This window comes from Hipposideros armiger, unplaced genomic scaffold (assembly GCF_001890085.2).
Source record: "Hipposideros armiger isolate ML-2016 unplaced genomic scaffold, ASM189008v1 scaffold_479, whole genome shotgun sequence".
Taxonomy (NCBI): domain Eukaryota; kingdom Metazoa; phylum Chordata; class Mammalia; order Chiroptera; family Hipposideridae; genus Hipposideros; species Hipposideros armiger.
This window is the reverse complement of record NW_017731829.1, coordinates 1,335,604-1,351,797: the sequence shown is the minus strand read 5'-3', so window position 1 is coordinate 1,351,797 and position 16,194 is coordinate 1,335,604. Positions and strand designations below refer to the sequence as shown.

At 46.1% G+C, this 16,194-nt stretch overlaps 2 protein-coding genes across 2 annotated transcripts in view; one reads left to right on the top strand and one right to left on the bottom strand.

Annotated features, from left to right (window-relative positions):
• Nucleotides 1–562, bottom strand: part of COQ9 (coenzyme Q9) — a 9,404-nt gene extending 8,842 nt beyond the window's left edge. The window contains exon 1 of the mRNA XM_019666824.1: nucleotides 472–562. Coding sequence (XP_019522369.1) covers nucleotides 472–541 — 70 coding nt within the window. The 5' untranslated portion in view covers nucleotides 542–562. The remainder of the gene's footprint in view (nucleotides 1–471) is intronic.
• Nucleotides 563–628: 66 nt separating this feature from the next.
• CIAPIN1 (cytokine induced apoptosis inhibitor 1) lies at nucleotides 629–13,506 on the top strand. The gene is made up of 9 exons (XM_019666858.1): nucleotides 629–708; nucleotides 4,796–4,970; nucleotides 5,469–5,621; nucleotides 7,003–7,079; nucleotides 8,574–8,742; nucleotides 10,153–10,226; nucleotides 11,114–11,229; nucleotides 12,181–12,262; nucleotides 12,802–13,506. The coding sequence occupies exons 2-9, from the start codon at nucleotides 4,814–4,816 to the stop codon at nucleotides 12,910–12,912; spliced, it is 939 nt and encodes a 312-aa protein (XP_019522403.1). The 5' UTR covers nucleotides 629–708; nucleotides 4,796–4,813; the 3' UTR covers nucleotides 12,913–13,506.
• Nucleotides 13,507–16,194: the final 2,688 nt, after the last annotated feature.

The following is a 16,194-nucleotide window of genomic DNA, read 5'->3' as shown; positions in this document are numbered from 1 at the left end:
GGCAAAGGTGGTACAAGGATATCAAAACTACTGAAGTGGGTGGGAGGCAATGACTGACTTTGGGAACAGTGGGCTGACTATGCGCTCTCTGTGGTTGTCTCCAACTGTCCCGCGAGTGGTCCTGGCCCAGGGATTTGGCAATGGAATTATGAGACGGTCCGAGGCGGCCAGTTCTGCAAACGACCAGCTGGATGACCTTGGGCACCCACATCCCTCTCTGGGGCTCCGGTAACTTCATTAAATTGGAGTGCCAGGCCCTGCGCCGCGGCTCTGGCCCCTCACAGCTGGAGGCGGGGGGCAGAAGCCAGCCAGACGGCCCGTTACGTTCAAGCCCGGGACGCCGGCGGCTCCGCGCCCGTGCCCTTCACCTCACCTTGCTCGCGGGTCGCCCCGACAGCCTTGTCGGCCCCGCCCCCAGCCCAGGTCGTCCTCGCGCTCCCTCCCCGCGCCCCGGCTCGGTCGCCCCCTCACCAGGCAGGCACCGCAGCTGTAGGAACCTCCAACCGGCTCGGCCGAACGCGCCGGACACCGCGGCCGCCATCTTGGAAGCGGGCACGCCGCCGACGGCGACGACACGGGCCGCACCGAGAGCGCGTCGCAGCCACTTCCGCCCTCCCGGCGCCGTCGGAGCCGCCTCCTTCTCGCGAGAGGCACGTGTTGCCGAGCCGGCGGCCGCGGAGAAGTCGGGGATCGAGTCCCGTGTGGCAGGTGAGCGCTGCACGGGTGGCCGGAGAGCCCGACCTACCCCCACGGCCCCCTCCGAGCCCTCCCTTGTCCCCAGATCTTCTGGTTTCCTAGCCCCAGTCCTGTGCCTCGGTGAGGACGGGGCCATGGCCACCTCCCTGAGGACGAGGGCGGGCTTTCCCCCAGGGAATCCAGTGTGAAGGCCAGACCGGTTCTGTCCGTCCCTGGCCCCTGGCGCTGTGGCCTCTTGCCCTTCCTGGGCTGCCTCGTCTCCTGCACTGCGGTGCCCGGTCTGAGGCCCCCGGGACAGCACGCCGAGGAGTAAGAGCCCCGAGCTGGGGTCCAAGAGACCTGGGTCAGAGACCCGCTTCTGCCAGTAGCCAGCCGTTGTGACCTTGGGCCTCGGTCCCTCAAATATTGGGGGAGCTGGTTTGGATCTTTGGGGGGAACTCCCAGGTTGTAATTTTGAGTTGGTATAATTAGATATTTCCCAAACTTGCCAGATGGAAAGAACCACTTAGGATGCTTGTTAATAAGCCTGATACCCAGGTCTTTCTCCTGGAGAGTTGACTCAGTACATTTGGGTGTTGTCTAGGAATTTTATTTTAACAGATGCCCCCAGGTGATTTGTGGGATGTGCAGCTTTGGGAAAGGCTGGTAGCATTCGTTCATTCAGACATCGAGTGCCAAGTTCTGGGTGACCCCGGGAGGTCGTGGACTAGTCTCTAAAACAAATGAAAATGCAGAGCGCCTCACTGGAATATCTACCCTCAGGGAAGGCTTCATATTAGTCGGAAGAAGTATATGGTTTTGTGATTAGGGACAACAGGAGCTAAGCATGTCATTCTGTAAATTTTGTGTTTGCGGTTAGACCCTTGTTTTGTGTCTGTTTTGTACACCCCTTACCAGCCCTAGTCTTTTGAAAACGTTTTGCTCTCCCCTGCATGAGTGTGGAGAAAGCCCTCTAAGCCAAAACTACTCCCCAAATGTTAACATTTCATATCCATATCTCTGGATTTGGGTACAGCACTACTGATCTCTCCATGAGGTGCTTTGTTTTTTATCTGAATTCTGTCCACTTCAAATGAGTCTTTCCTGTGGAAATTCTAGCATTTGGATAACCGTCCTGAAACCCTTAACTCTTTGACACACACCGAATTGCCTGGAGACAGTCTTCCATTTTCCTTTGAGTTTCCAGTTTCCTTGCTGGTTATCACTTTTCTCCCTCTCTCTCTCGCTCGCTCTCTCTCTCTCTCTGCATGCTTTAGTCAGTTCATTTTAATTAAAATTTTCTGATAACTGTCAGTATTCTCAGATTTGTTTCTGCACCTGACTTAAGAGATTGGAGTTTTGGTTTGAACTGACACCAAAACTTCAACCTAATTTTTTGTTTTGGCCCCCTTCATCCTTAAGAGATGCCAAATGCCTCATGATTTGATGTTTACTGAGTACCTCAAACATCAACAAGTGCATCTCCAGAAGTTATTCTTAGACATCTATTACTGCCTGCCAGTAACATTTTAGAAGAGCCATGGGCATGTACGTGCAGCAGCGTGGAAGAGGTGCTTAACGAGTCCAGTGACGTGACAGTGACTTATTCTCATCTACCTCTTTGTAGTTATGAAACTGGTCTCTGAGTCATACTTCTAAGTATGTTGATTTAAGTGCCAGACATTTTTTCCTTATTTTTTTTTTTAAGACAGATTGATAACACAAAACTCTGATGATGAAAAAAGCATCACACTTTGGCTTTTATTATAGATTTTTAAAAGAATATTCTTTCCCATTTTATTTGGGAAAATGCTGACCCAAAGTAGTGGCTGTGTCTGTTTTTGAGGGTTAATATTTAATAAATGTATTTTATGAGCTTCCTCTTGCCATAGAAGATTATTTTGGGGAGATATGGAATGCAAAGCACTTTACATTCTTCTAATTTACAGACATAATTCCACTAGAATACTGTAGATGTCATAAATGTAGTTCTTATACTGTGTAATTCTAACAATGAAAAAGAAGCTTCCCAGCAGACGTGGCTGAGGAGGAAGAACAAGGTTTTATAAGACTATTTGAAGCAAAGGCAAGTAAACTGGCTACCAGGAAGTGGAAGCTCATTTCTTTTAGAGCATTTTATTGAGCTCTGTGTGCCAGGCTCTGCTGAGTGCTTTGCATATTTTTATCTTCTCACGTCTTACATCAGCTTTGCAAAAGATGAAATTATGCCTCCTTTATTGATGAGAAGAAAGGCTAATAACTCACTCATGTCATGTAGCTAATGACTAGAAGATTTAGCGGTAGATAGAATCCCACTTCATCTGTATTCAAAACCTGTGCGCTATAAAACTCTGCCTCCATATAAAGGTTGCTGGAAAGGTCCAGACATCTGGCTTTTTGTTTTCCTCTAGCTATCAAGTAACCTCGGTTCTTTCATGAAGGTTTTTCCGTGAGTACAGTACAAGGTTGTATTAGTCACTGGTGGGCAGGGAGCTTGTCCTCTCTTTCTGTTGTCCTAAGAGAGAAACTGTTCCAGTGTCATTCTGGAAACAGAATGCCCAGCATTATAACTCAATGCCCAGCAATCTATATTCCTGTCCTCCCTGGCTGATTCTTAAATGTGAGATTGATCCCAAGTCGCTCACCTTAAAGATCTGCAAGGCTTCTTAACATCATGTGACAGTTAAAAGCTTAAAATTTTCAGCATGTGACTGTGCTTTTTAGGGATTCGAAAACCATAATTCAATGACTAAGGAATCCTTGCCTGACAACACTTAGTAACCTTTCACTGGGACTTGAAGTTAGGTCAGGATGATAGTGTGCATTCCACATGGAAGGAACTGGATAAAAGGCATGAGAGAGTGAAATTATGCAAATATTTTTCATAGAATGAGGAGGGCTTCACTTTGGGGAGGTGTGAGATACAGGTGGAGCCAAATTGTGGAGGGCCTGAGTCCAGAAGACTGAGGAGTTTTGATTTTGCTCTAGAAAAGAAAACTTTAGTAATTCCTTTAGGAAATTAGCAAAAAATCAAAATACTATAGTATCGTAGGCATCGGAGCAAGTCATTTGAAGCGAACATTTTCAAAGAAGGAAGAATGTAGGGGACATGGTTTAAATTAAGTCCCCGAGTGTCTGTGGTGGAATAATGGTCACTGAGTTAGCCACCTCTGCAGAAGAGTGCTCAGCATAAGACTGATCCATGCTTGATGTCCCCGCCACAGCTTCTGTCTTTGTATCACTTATTAGAGCTATTTTAAGTTGGAAACTTTGTGGCATTAATGTTTAAGAAAGAAGGAGGAACTGAGTAGAGTGCTATCTCCTGACCTAATTTCATTGTGAGCACATTGTATACTCATCTGAGTATCAAGTGGAAGAGAAAGTTGACCCATGGCGGGAAATTTCCATAGGTTAAAAGCATGGGCTTTACAGCCAGTCATATGGACTTGGGTTTAAACCTCAGCTCTTACTTTATCTGCACAACACTTGTTAGTTGTGTGACCTGGGCGAAGTCAGCGGCCTTAGTTTCCTGGCTGTAAAACGGGAATAATATCTAGTTTAAGGTTATTCTGAGGTTCAAATGAGATAATGTATGTAAAGTGCTTTGAATAGTCTGGCTAATATTAAATGTTCAAGAAGGACATAGTAGATACTATTGATAACTGATACGATGATCATATTTGGATGAAAGGGAAAATATCCACTTTGCTAAATTGAATAAGTTGTCTCCTTAAAAACATTAAGCTTGTGGTTGGGTTATATCTGCCAATTTGTTTGCCTTCCTTGCTGAGTCATACTTCTGCCTAATTAATGATCCTGTGTGTTTTATACTCTGGTCAAGCTCAGTTGTCTCTAAAGAGGAAATAATCTTTTTGCCAAGTCAGGATTCTCACCAAGGAAGCCACCTGCCTTTGTTTGGGTATGTTGGGATTATGAAACCTTGGGATAATGGGTTCATTTAGTCAGACTCTGGTGTGGACAGTAAGGTTTTCTATGTGATCAGCTTTTCCTGGTGGCAGGTCAGAATTAGGTTGTGATTCTAATCATATTTGATGGTGCCGCGTGGATTAAATTACACTCTTTGCTCAGTGTTGACCCTCCTGTGGCCCATTGTTTTTAGGTCCGCAGCACCGCAGGAATGGCAGACTTTGGGATCTCAGCTGGCCAGTTTGTGGCTGTGGTCTGGGATCAGTCTTCCCCAGTGGAGGCCCTGAAAGACCTGGTGGATAAGCTTCAGGCGGTAACCGGCAGTGAGGGCCGAGTATCTGTAGAAAACATCAACCAGCTGTTGCAGTGTAAGTACCTACCCAGGTCGTCTTTACAGGGTGGGGGTGGGGAGAGGTGGGTGGGTTTTGATGGGAGTGCTGCATTTCTGTTGTTCCTTGATAACTGAGTTTTTGTTTTGGGTGGCACGCGATAGTAGTGGGCGGTCACCTTGTTTTCCAGTTGAGATGTAGTGGGCTTAGGAGTGTAGTCGATGATTTCTATAAGCATGTTCTTGTTTCTTATTAGATACTCCACATTATTGTTTTAAAAAGCATACTGTTCATCCAGCTTCCTTTTTAACTTCTTTCCCTGAGCACATAAAAGGATATGAAATTAGACTGAGGGAGAGCGGGGCAGCAGTGTCCTCACCCCTCTTACTGGTAACGGTGCTATAGTAGCATTTGCTGAACAGGTGGGTGTGCATTCTACAAGGGCCAGGCCTGTAGCCTTCGTGGGGGCTTGGGAGGGCTTGGGGGATTGCTTCTAGCGTCCTGGGGATTGCTAATTAGAGTCTTCCTTCTTTTCAGCTGCCCACAAAGAATCCAGCTTTGACATTATTTTGTCGGGTGTAATTCCTGGAAGCACCATTCTGCACAGTGCTGAGGTCCTGGCTGAGATGGCCCGGATCCTTCGGCCTGGTGGATGCCTTTTTCTGAGAGAGCCAGTAGAAACAGCTGTAGGTAAGGAAATCTTCGTTTGAAAGACTAGAGTTTAACAGCATTGAATCTTTAGGTGTGTTTGTTGCATCTCTGCAAGCAGCAGGTATCATTTAGAGTTCAATATTCCTACAGCCTAACCTTCTCCTTAGGAATAAATTATTGTAAAAAGCTGAAGCAACACATCTGAACAAATTGTGACCTTTGACCCACTAGGAAGTAAAATAGAAGGAAATGTGAAAATGGCTGGGTCCTTCAACAGGTGAATGGTTAAACTCTGGTACATCTATACCATGGAAAACTATGCAGCAGTAAAAAGGATAAAGCTATTGATATGTGCAGCAACTTGGATGAATCTCAACGGAATCATGCTGAGTGAAAAAGCCAATCTAAAGAGTTACATGCTATGCGATTCCTTTCACATAACATTCTTGAAATAAAGTTACAGTGGTGGAGAACAGATTGGTGGTTGCCAGGGGTTAGGAGTGGGAGGGAGCAAAGGGGTAGTAGAGGTTCCTGGTGGTGGTGGAACATTCTGTATCCTGATTGTGGTAGTGGTTACACAAATCTACACGTGTACCAAGCTGGCATAGAAACACATACACACATGCATGTAAAACTGGTGAATTCTGGATAAGCTCTTTGGCCTATGAATGTCAATTTCCTGGTCCTCATACTATACTATAGTTGTGTAACCTCCCTGAATCTTTCTTTTTTTAACTTCCCGTTATCCATAGTTATACTTAAAAAATGGTGACTGGAAGTCTGGAAATGGTGAGGTAATTATTGATTCATGTGAAACTAAGGATAGAATTCAAGAAATAAAAACATCCTTCTCTATTGCTCATGTGGTGAAATGACAGAGTTATTAAATTCTGAATTTTTAGCATTTTTAACTAGAATTTCCATCAAAATGTGATGACTTATTTCATCAAATAAGATACTAGAAGTGAAAGTATTTTGAAATGTATAAAGGTGTTTATGTGGAAATATGAACTTGATATATATAGTAGATATCAGGGTTCTTTGCTGGGAATGTAAACCTTGGGTGATTAAACAGTTTCTTTTCTCAAGACTATAAAGAGAGGATACAGTGCTTGTATACTTTAGTTTCTAAGCCTCTTTCTCAATCATTATCCAACAACCCGTGGAAGGTTAGATATTTCCAAGAAGCAGAGAGTGATAGTGAAAAGAAATAATAATGGAATTACTATATAACATTGAAAATTCATAAGAGAATTTTGAAGAGCCAAGTTAAATTAAAATATTACCACTAAATTATATATACATTAAACATAGTAGCTGATTATTGTTTTAATGCCTGCTGACCCAAATAGGATAGAACCTTAATTGTTTTTCCTACTTTGACCTATAAAGCTGTTGATTGGGGTTTTCCTCTTGGCAGTTAACAATAGCAAAGTGAAGATGGCCTCTAAGCTGTGTTCAGCCCTGACTCTTTCCGGTCTTGTGGAAGTGAAAGAGGTATGTTGTTATACAACCTTCTTTGCTGGGAATTTAAACCTTGGGTCACTAAACCCAGTATTCTTTGTCAGATGATACAAAGAGAGTCAGGAAAATAACAGCCCTGAAGGTGAGATGATCAGTGTCGCCTAGACTGGGAAATAAGTTGAGAAGTGCTTTTGCATGTGAGATGCATGATGCCTCAAAGGACAAAGCCCCTGGAATAAACCTCCTTTGAAGAGATCCAGCCAGGGCCCATGTGAGTTGGGCACATTCTGGTCTCAGTACTGGTTTAGTGGCAGAGACAGTGGGGCGCAGATCTCGTAATGGACGCGAGTCCTAGGCCCAAGTGGAAGGCAGTCACTCCCCAGATCATCCTCAGGTGTTTGGGGGGAGGCTGGAGGCGTTTGGAGGGGAAAATCCCATTTCTGACAATTCAATAGAAATATTTAAATTAAATAGAGGTTTCTATATTGCTACATTCTTCTCCGATGTTGAAATTTTCTTGTGTGAGAGGTAAGTGTTATATCATGAGAGTCATTATAGCACTGATTGGCTACACGACCGAGGCCCGTAGTTTCTTCATGCCAACCCTTTCTTATTTGCCTTTTTAGTTTAAGGTTTTCCCTTTTTTATTCTAAAATGAGGGATGCTCATAAAAATTCAATTAATACTAGAGAATATAAAGTGACATCCCAGTCCTTGCTCATACTTCTCTCCCCAGAGGAAGCCACCAATACAATATTTTGTATGGCTGTTCAGACCTTTTAATGTATTTAAAGTATACACACACACACACACACACACACACACACACACACACACACACACATTTTTTAACGTAGATAAGGTCATGTGTATACGTTGTTCAGTCACTAGCTTTCCAGACATTTATCGCTCTCAGTGTGTTGCCCCTCATTCTTATTAATGATTTAACAATATTCAGTGCTATAGATGGACTATGGTTTATTTAACCATTCTAAAATTGTTAGACACAGAGGTAGCACCTCCCCCTGGTTTTCTACTTTTACTGTCTGCTGCTACTTCCCCAGGAACATAGGAAGCATTTTCCTCCCCCTGTGGTTCTTTTCCTGTTAGGGTATAAATTTCATTCTTTTTATGGCGGGTCTGCTTCCCCGCTGTAGGCTTGGATGCTATTCAACAAGGCCATGTCTGATTGATCTTTATAATCATGATCATCACAACCCCCACAAAGAGTCTCAGTGCTTGATACCTAATAGACAGATACTTAATAAATACTTTGAAACTTCCCAAGGGTAGGCTCAAAGTACACATGTAGCCAAAATCACACTCCAGGGTTGTGATTAGTGAGAAACTGATGTGCAGCATGAGGTGATGCGTCATCTCCCACTGTTATATTGGGTATTATAATATTCTGCCATTCTGTGTACTTAATACGCGGAAATCAGTACTTGGTGTCTATGTAGGTGAACAGAGTAGAAAACATCATTTTGTAGGAGCGTGGCCTAATCCTTCTGTTGTCTTGAATTCCAGCTACAGCAGGAGTCCTTGAGCCCCGAGGAGATACAGTCTGTCCAAGAACACCTGGGTTACCATAGTGACAGCTTGCTCTCTGTGCAGATCACAGGCAAAAAACCCAACTTTGAAGTGGGTTCTTCTAGTCAACTTAAGCTTTCTATTGCCAAGAAGTCTTCTCCTTCAGGTAAGACTGGACATTCTTCTGCCTGACTGGGCCTGGAAGGACAGATTAGAAATTGAGCCAAATCTGAATGGGGTAGTGATATTTTCAGAGGATTAGTCCTTCCTTAATTTCTGTCATATCCAATTGGAAGAACGCTTAATGTACTATTGTCCTGGGCATTGTCAGATCCCATACTGAAGTAACGCGTAGATATTATCCGGTTCAGCCCCTTCTACACCAGAGGCCTGAGTCACATGGTTGAGTTAATGAAGTCTTTCCAGGCCCCAGGTTTTGACGTTTCCTCAGAAGACCTCCTGGTGGTGGTAACGGTAGAGAAGGGGGCCTGCTCCGCTTCCCATGTGTCCTTTGCTTCTGTGCCAGTAAAGCTGGCTCTTCTCACTTTGAGGATCCTAAGACACTTGTAAAGATACTTCTCAGAAAATTACACTCCCCTTCTCTTTGCCTCCACTTCACCTTTCCTATCACTGTTTTTTAATGCCTGAATTGAGAAAATTGTCCCAGCTGTGAGATATGCAAAAATGTGTAGGTACCTTCACACTGCTCTGTTTTGACTGTCCAGCCTAACAGGTAGGAATCCTAGCTAACCTTTGGATTCATAGTTCCAGATTGGGTAGGAACAGCCTACATGAGCAGTTTGCCCTGGGCGAGGTCTGCGCAGGCAGTTGTGACAGTGGTCACTAGGGGGTGCACTTTCCCCCGAGGCCCATTGGAGGACAAGCCCCACACTGAACAGGGTTCTCAGCCCTTTCCCGCCCTTCCTTGCATGCTCTTGGTCTGGACAGAGACACGGGAGGGGTGAGGTTTGTATCTTCCACTGACTGGTGTTACACTGCTACCATCAGCACTAGAGCTTCTTTTATTGTATGTAACAGGTTTGTGGAAGGCTAAAGCTTTGCTATTCATGATGCTTTTTGACACACTTTCTCGTTTAATCTTCAAATCATCTGCAGTCGGTGCAGGGAGTACCATTAGCCCCACATTCTAGGGATGTAAACTAAGATAAGGTAGAGAAATCAATATGGAACGGAAGTTAAAAGTATTAGACAGACTTGTATTTGAGGCTTTGTGTAAGTGGCCTAAGCATCTAAACCTGTTTCCTCATCTATAAAATTAGGACAACAAATACTTACATCATCAGGTTGTTAGCAGGATTATATTCTATGATTATGTAAATTAGTTCATATAAAGTCTGGTACAAAGCAAGTGCTTAACAAATGGTGGCTTCTGTTATAGCATAAAGTGATTGGTCCAAGGTCATGCCTTTTTTAAGTGGTAGAGCTGGGCCTCAAACCCAAGTCTTTCGACTCCCAGTCCAGTGTGTTCTCTACGCAGCGTCTCCATAGGAAGCACTTAGGTTTGCTTGTAGTTTGTATCCGGCTGCTTTCTAGAGCTCTTTTCCTTTGGACCCAGTGAAACCTGCTGTGGACCCTGCAGCTGCCAAGCTCTGGACCCTCTCAGCCAATGACATGGATGATGACGGCATGGTGAGTCGGCACTGATGACGTGGTTGCTTTCTTTTCAGCCCCACCTCTGGTGTGAAGGGTCATAGTTTGGAGTGGCCTCTTTGGACTTGTAGGTGTGAAAGTATTTAAAGCCCAGCATGGTGGCTGTACCTGTCACCAGCAGTTTTTGAATTAGAAGGAAACTCTATATTCACTTAAATTTCTTTTCAGCATCTCTTTTCCCCACAGATTATTTTGGTCTCACTTCATGTGATGTATTTAATATTTAAGATTCTCGTGGGCATGTGTAAACCTGAAAAGAGTTTGTCAGCTAAAATATTTTTATTGGCTTCTTTGGACAAGTCACTGAATACTCACTGTCTTAAAAGTAGTACTTTTTCATCTTTGATCAGTGCTGTCCATAATAAAGTTCTTTCTACAACCATTGAAGTTATAGTGGCAAGCAAATTAGGTTATGGTTCGTGCCCTCACAGAGCTCACAGATTAATTGTCCACACATTGATCAAAGAATTACACAAATGTGTATATCATTATTGGCCTTTTTCTCTGGAATTATGTAGAAAATATTTTATTCGCTTCTTTTACCTGACAGCCCTTCATCTATTCACGTAACTATAACACTTCTCTCTTTGTTCTTCCTGCTCCCCCCATCGCACCCCCACATACACATATATTTGTATTCTCTACACATTGTAAATCAGTTCCCAGCCCCCTCACAACCTACCGCATCTGCCGTGCACACACTCTGGTTCCCTGTGGTGGTCAGCTTGAGCTGGTGATCATCCCAAAGTAAGATGGTGGGTGTCTCCATACACAGGTGGTGTAAACCTGTGACCACCTCAGCTTTTCATTAGCAGAGACCATAATCGTGTCGCTAACTCTTCAAAAACTCTTCAAACACTCTCCAGGATCTCATAGACTCAGATGAGCTGCTGGACCCAGAAGACTTGAAGAAACCAGACCCGGCTTCCCTGCGGGCTCCTTCGTGTGGAGAAGGGAAGAAGAGGAAGGCCTGCAAGAACTGGTGAGTGCTGGCCTGAGCAGAGCCTGCCATGCCGCCTCCAGGGGCCTCTGGCTGTCAAGGAATCGCATACTCCGCTGCGATCGAGACATGCAGAGGAGTGCATTAAACGGCACATGTTAAAGAGTGATACCATGGACACCCATGTCCAGATCCCCAGGCTAGGAATCAGGAACATGGCTGGCACCTTAGAAGTCACCTGTGCGTGCTTCCTCGGCTGCGTCTTGCTCCCTCGTCCCCACAAGAGGTTACCATTCTCCCAAGTTTGTGTTAATCATTTCTGGCTTTTTTCATAATTTACCACCTACGTGTGAATATCTAAACAGTGTATTATTTAGTTGTGAAGAACTGAGTAGTAAGCCCAAACCTGACGAGGCAAGGAAAGGTCAGCGTTTTGCGTCTGTGAAGACTCCCAGGGAAACATAAGATATGCAGGGCCTTCTGGTCTGGCTTCTTAGAGAATCTGCAAGAGCGCCTTCCAGGGAAGTCAACAGGAAGAGTCATGAGCGAGTTCTAGGAAACCCGGGACGTGCCACGGTTAGAACGCCTGGCGGCGGTGGTGTGAGGCAGCGCCCAGAGGGCCAGCAGGAAGGTGGTGGTTGGAGGGGCTGGGCTGCTCTCTGCTCTGCTCTCAGCTCACCGTAGCCTAAGCTGTCCTCAGAGCAGACCAAAGCCGGACACTTCCGCCGGGTGTGCTGGGGAGAGTTGAATGGCGGGTAGTGGCCGCCCTTTGCAGACAGGGCATCTCCCCACTGAGCACCCCATTCTTCACCTCTCTTACTGTCTCCATAAACAGTCTCATGCATTTATGCCATCCGCCTGGCCACCTAGGACATTTGCGCTACAGACATCCTGGTATAAAGAGAAGAGTCTTAGAGCATTTTGGCACTGGCAAGGATTTGGAGTTTCTGGGTGGTGGCAAATCTCACTCATTAGTTACTGGTTTTCCCCCAGCACTTGTGGCCTTGCTGAAGAACTGGAAAAAGAGAAATCAAGGGACCAGATGAGCTCCCAATCCAAGTCGGCTTGTGGAAACGTAAATATCTGGATCATTACCCAATATTCACAAAACCCCAGTAGTATTGGGCATCGTCCTAAAACTACATGCAGACTAGCTCCAGCTGCAAGGAATTTACTGCCCCAATGTTTTAATCATCAGCGAATATGTGAGAACATGATGTAGGTCATAACGGGGGAGCGCGGTTATCTCCTGAGAATGGGTTACCATGCTCATCCCCAGAGTGGGGGCCCTCGTTTCTTATTTTTGCCCCTTTCTTCCTACTTCATAGTGAGCCTAAGGCTACTCAGCCGTTTGGCTATGCTTGGTTATGGTTTGAACTATGGAGAATATACAAATATGGCCTCGTAAGGAACTTCTCTAGACCATTGTGTTCATGAGACCAGAGATCTCATGAACACAATGTTTTGGAATCCCAGTTGGACCTACAAACACACCCGCCATTTCCTTCAGGCCACCGTGGCCATGTTATCCAATTAGCGACCCCGTTCTTCTGGCCCACATCTCTGGGTAAGATGATACCCGCTTCCCAGCATGACTGTCTTTTCTCTCGACAGTGCTACCTGGGCGACGCTTTCCGCTGTGCCAGCTGCCCCTACCTCGGGATGCCAGCCTTCAAACCTGGGGAGCAGGTGCTCCTGAGCAGTAACAGTCTCAGTGATGCCTAGGAAGGACGCAGCATGGGACAGCTCTGCCCCTCCGAGCTCACCGTTGCGGTTCCTCCCATCTCTGGATTTGCTCACTCTCTGTTGGAAATCCATTTGCGGGAGGCTGCTTAGTAGATGGAGTGCAGCTGGCTGTAGGGTAGTGGCGAGTAGTACTGCTGTGGATCTAAAGGCCAAGGCATCTCGGGGCCCGGTTACCCAGAGCGGGGCCTGTTCCTTCACTAGTGTTAGGGGAATGGAACGTGTCCTGAGGAGGCTCTCCTCTCGGTGTCAACATGCTGACCACAACACTCCCTGAGCCCAGACGTCCTTGAGTATTAACACTCGTCAAAGAGGATTCATGCCTCTCTTCAAAGCTCAGCAGTAGCGCCACTACTTGTCCTCCAGAGTTGGTGGTTTACTCAACATGCAGTTCCTGGTGACGTGAGTCAAGTGTCTCAATGACCTCAGGCACCAAAGGAATCACTCATTGGTTGCTGTGGTCATAGCCAGTGTCCTTCTACCCCCTTTCAACCCCACCCTACCTGTTTTAGTGTATTATACCTGTGTTCTGTTGTCATTTCTGTTAATCTACAGTATTAAACTTGTATCCTTGCACATGCCAGCGTGAAGAGGGTGTGTGTGTGTGTGTGTGTGTGTGTGTGATGTCTGACAGCCATCCAAGCTCAACTTGGACCACAGAACTTTTTGTTTTGGAGAGATTTAATGTCACACACAGATGGGGCCGGCCCTACACTTAGGGATTGGGGCCTCCCCATCTCTCTAGAAGATTCCAGGTTGATGAGAATTTAGAGGAAGCAGGACCGAAATCCAAACCCACGATGAATCTCTAGATTTTAGTTTGACTGCAAAGCCCCTGTGGTCAGCAGAGTTCTGAGATAACCCCCAGTGCCCCACGCCCTTGTGCAACCCCCTGTAGGACCTGTGAGCGTGATGACATCACTATTGTGATTAGGTTAGGTTATGTGGCAAAAGTGAGGGGAGCTTCTGTGAAAGGGGCGATTATCCTGAGTGGGCCTGACCTGAGAGTTGGTCCTTTAAGAGAACTGGAGAATCGAGTTTCTCTTGCTGCCTTCTCCATTTGCCATGTTGTCAGAGGTCCACAGACAAGGAACCGCAAGCAACTTGTCAGAGCTGAAAGCAGACCCCGCTGACTGTCAAGGAGAAAGGGGTCCTCAGCCCTACACCTCGAGAACAGAAATCTGAACTGAACGACCACATGAGCTCAGAACAGGACCCGAGTTCCAGGAGAGAGCCCAGCCTGCTGAGACCCTGTGTGGAGGCCCAGCCTTGTCCCTGGACTCTAGCCCTCAGGACCTGAGAGGATAAACGTCTGGTTTTAAGCCACTACATTTGTTGGGCAGCAGGAGGAAAGAAGACAGCCCCAGACCAGCTTTAATGTTAACAGGTATTTATCGAGCTGCCTGGCAGGGCTGCTGTGAGTTGCTTCTGCAGTTGCCAAGGTGAAGGGCAAAAATCTCTACCTGCAGGTTGAGGACAGAAAACCCTGAGCCAAAGAGCTTCCTGGAGGGGTATTTAATGGAGTGCTGGGCAAATGCCACCTGCCCTTGCTGACCTGATCCTTGTTCCGGGTCCCCACTGCTACTTGCAAAAAGGATGACACTCCCTCCTGTCCGCTACACTTGGCGTGGTTAACGGTCCCGTGTAGGCAGCTGCTGGTCACGCCACATGAGGGCTCAGAGGGAGGCCAGTCAGCAGCACACAGCTGGCCTTGGCGCCTACCTACAGCTCAGCACAGCGAATACACGTGGGAGGGGATTGACAGTCCTCGCACCTTGTCACTTTGGAAGACGGTAATTCAGAGGGGAGGTCTGAGAGCAGAAACAGTCTCAGATACTACATTTGAGAGCACCAGGTGAGACAGTGATGCTGCCACCAATCACCTGAGGACCTCTAAAGATACAGGTGCCTGGACCTGAGTCAGGCCTGAGGTGGGGCTGGGGAAATGTAAATTTTTTGGTAAACTACAGTCTTTGGCTTACCACCTGACAGCATGCAGCAGGGACTTGCCCCTTCTCCCTGAAACCGCTCCAATGCAGTAAGTGGGGTGTTGGCAGAGGAAAGCGCGCCTTACCCGAGGTTAGGAGACAGCTGAAACAGAACCACAAGATGGTTGGAAGGGGGCTGAAGGCGGGGGCTTTGGAGCTGGAGTGGGAAGAGGGAGAGAAGGGAGGACAAGTGAGGTCACACCTGCTCCAGGCTGAGGGCTCTCCATGAGTTGCAAAATCACGCCCCCACCTCATAACAGGTTCCGAGTGCGCAAGCGGGTCTGAAAGAAGAGCCTCACAGACGCTGGTGTGCAGGAAGCACTCTGATTAGCGGGCTGGAGAAGAGAGGCTTTGCGTTCTGCCCATCCTCCAGCCGGCTGTCTGACGGGGGCAGCGGAGGCTACACGGAACCATTACCAGGGGGGAACTCTTCCACAGTATTGGGAGGATTGGTTTGGACAGTTACACCCTATAGTGTCAGTTTCAACTCTGTATATTAGAATCACCTGGTAGCTTCCGAAAAAACCAAAAACGCCTATGCCCCTCCTCTCCAAAGACCAGTTAAGTCCATCTTTTGGAATAGAGCTTAGGGTGTCATCATTTTGGAAAGCTTTCACAGGTTGGGCATCCACGGTTGAGAACCACTGCCCTAGAGAAATCAATTCTTGTACACATGCACCGGAAGACAAGCTAAAAACGTCAAAGCAGCACTATTTGTAATAGCAAGAGCCTGGAAATAAAGCACATGGCCGTTTACAAGAGATGGATGAATGAGTTGTATTGACGTGTGGTGCAAAATGATGGGCTGTAGGTGTACACGTCAAGATGGAGGAACCTCACAGAACCTGGAACCACAAAAACAAGACACAGAAGAGCGTGTGTGTGAAATCTGTTATCTTCTTTACATGAAGTTCAAAAGTTTAAAAACATGCAAAATGCATTAATTATTCATGTATACATACATACATATATGTATATACACATGTGACAAACTCAAGGAAATCAAGGAGAATGATAAAACTCGGGAACATAGTTGTCTCTGGAGGTTGATGGGAGGATGACGATGATAGGGAGGGGGGAACGGGACAAAAGAGCCCCAGGAAGGTTCCATTTTTTAAGCTGGATGGTGTGTATACAGGTGTTTATTTTTATTACTGGTTTGTACTTCTTATATATACATCATGTATTTTGTATTTATAAGACATTTCATTTTAAAAACTAGAAAAACCCACACACAAGGAAAATGCCCACTAGCTAGCCGGGAACAGAGCCCTCA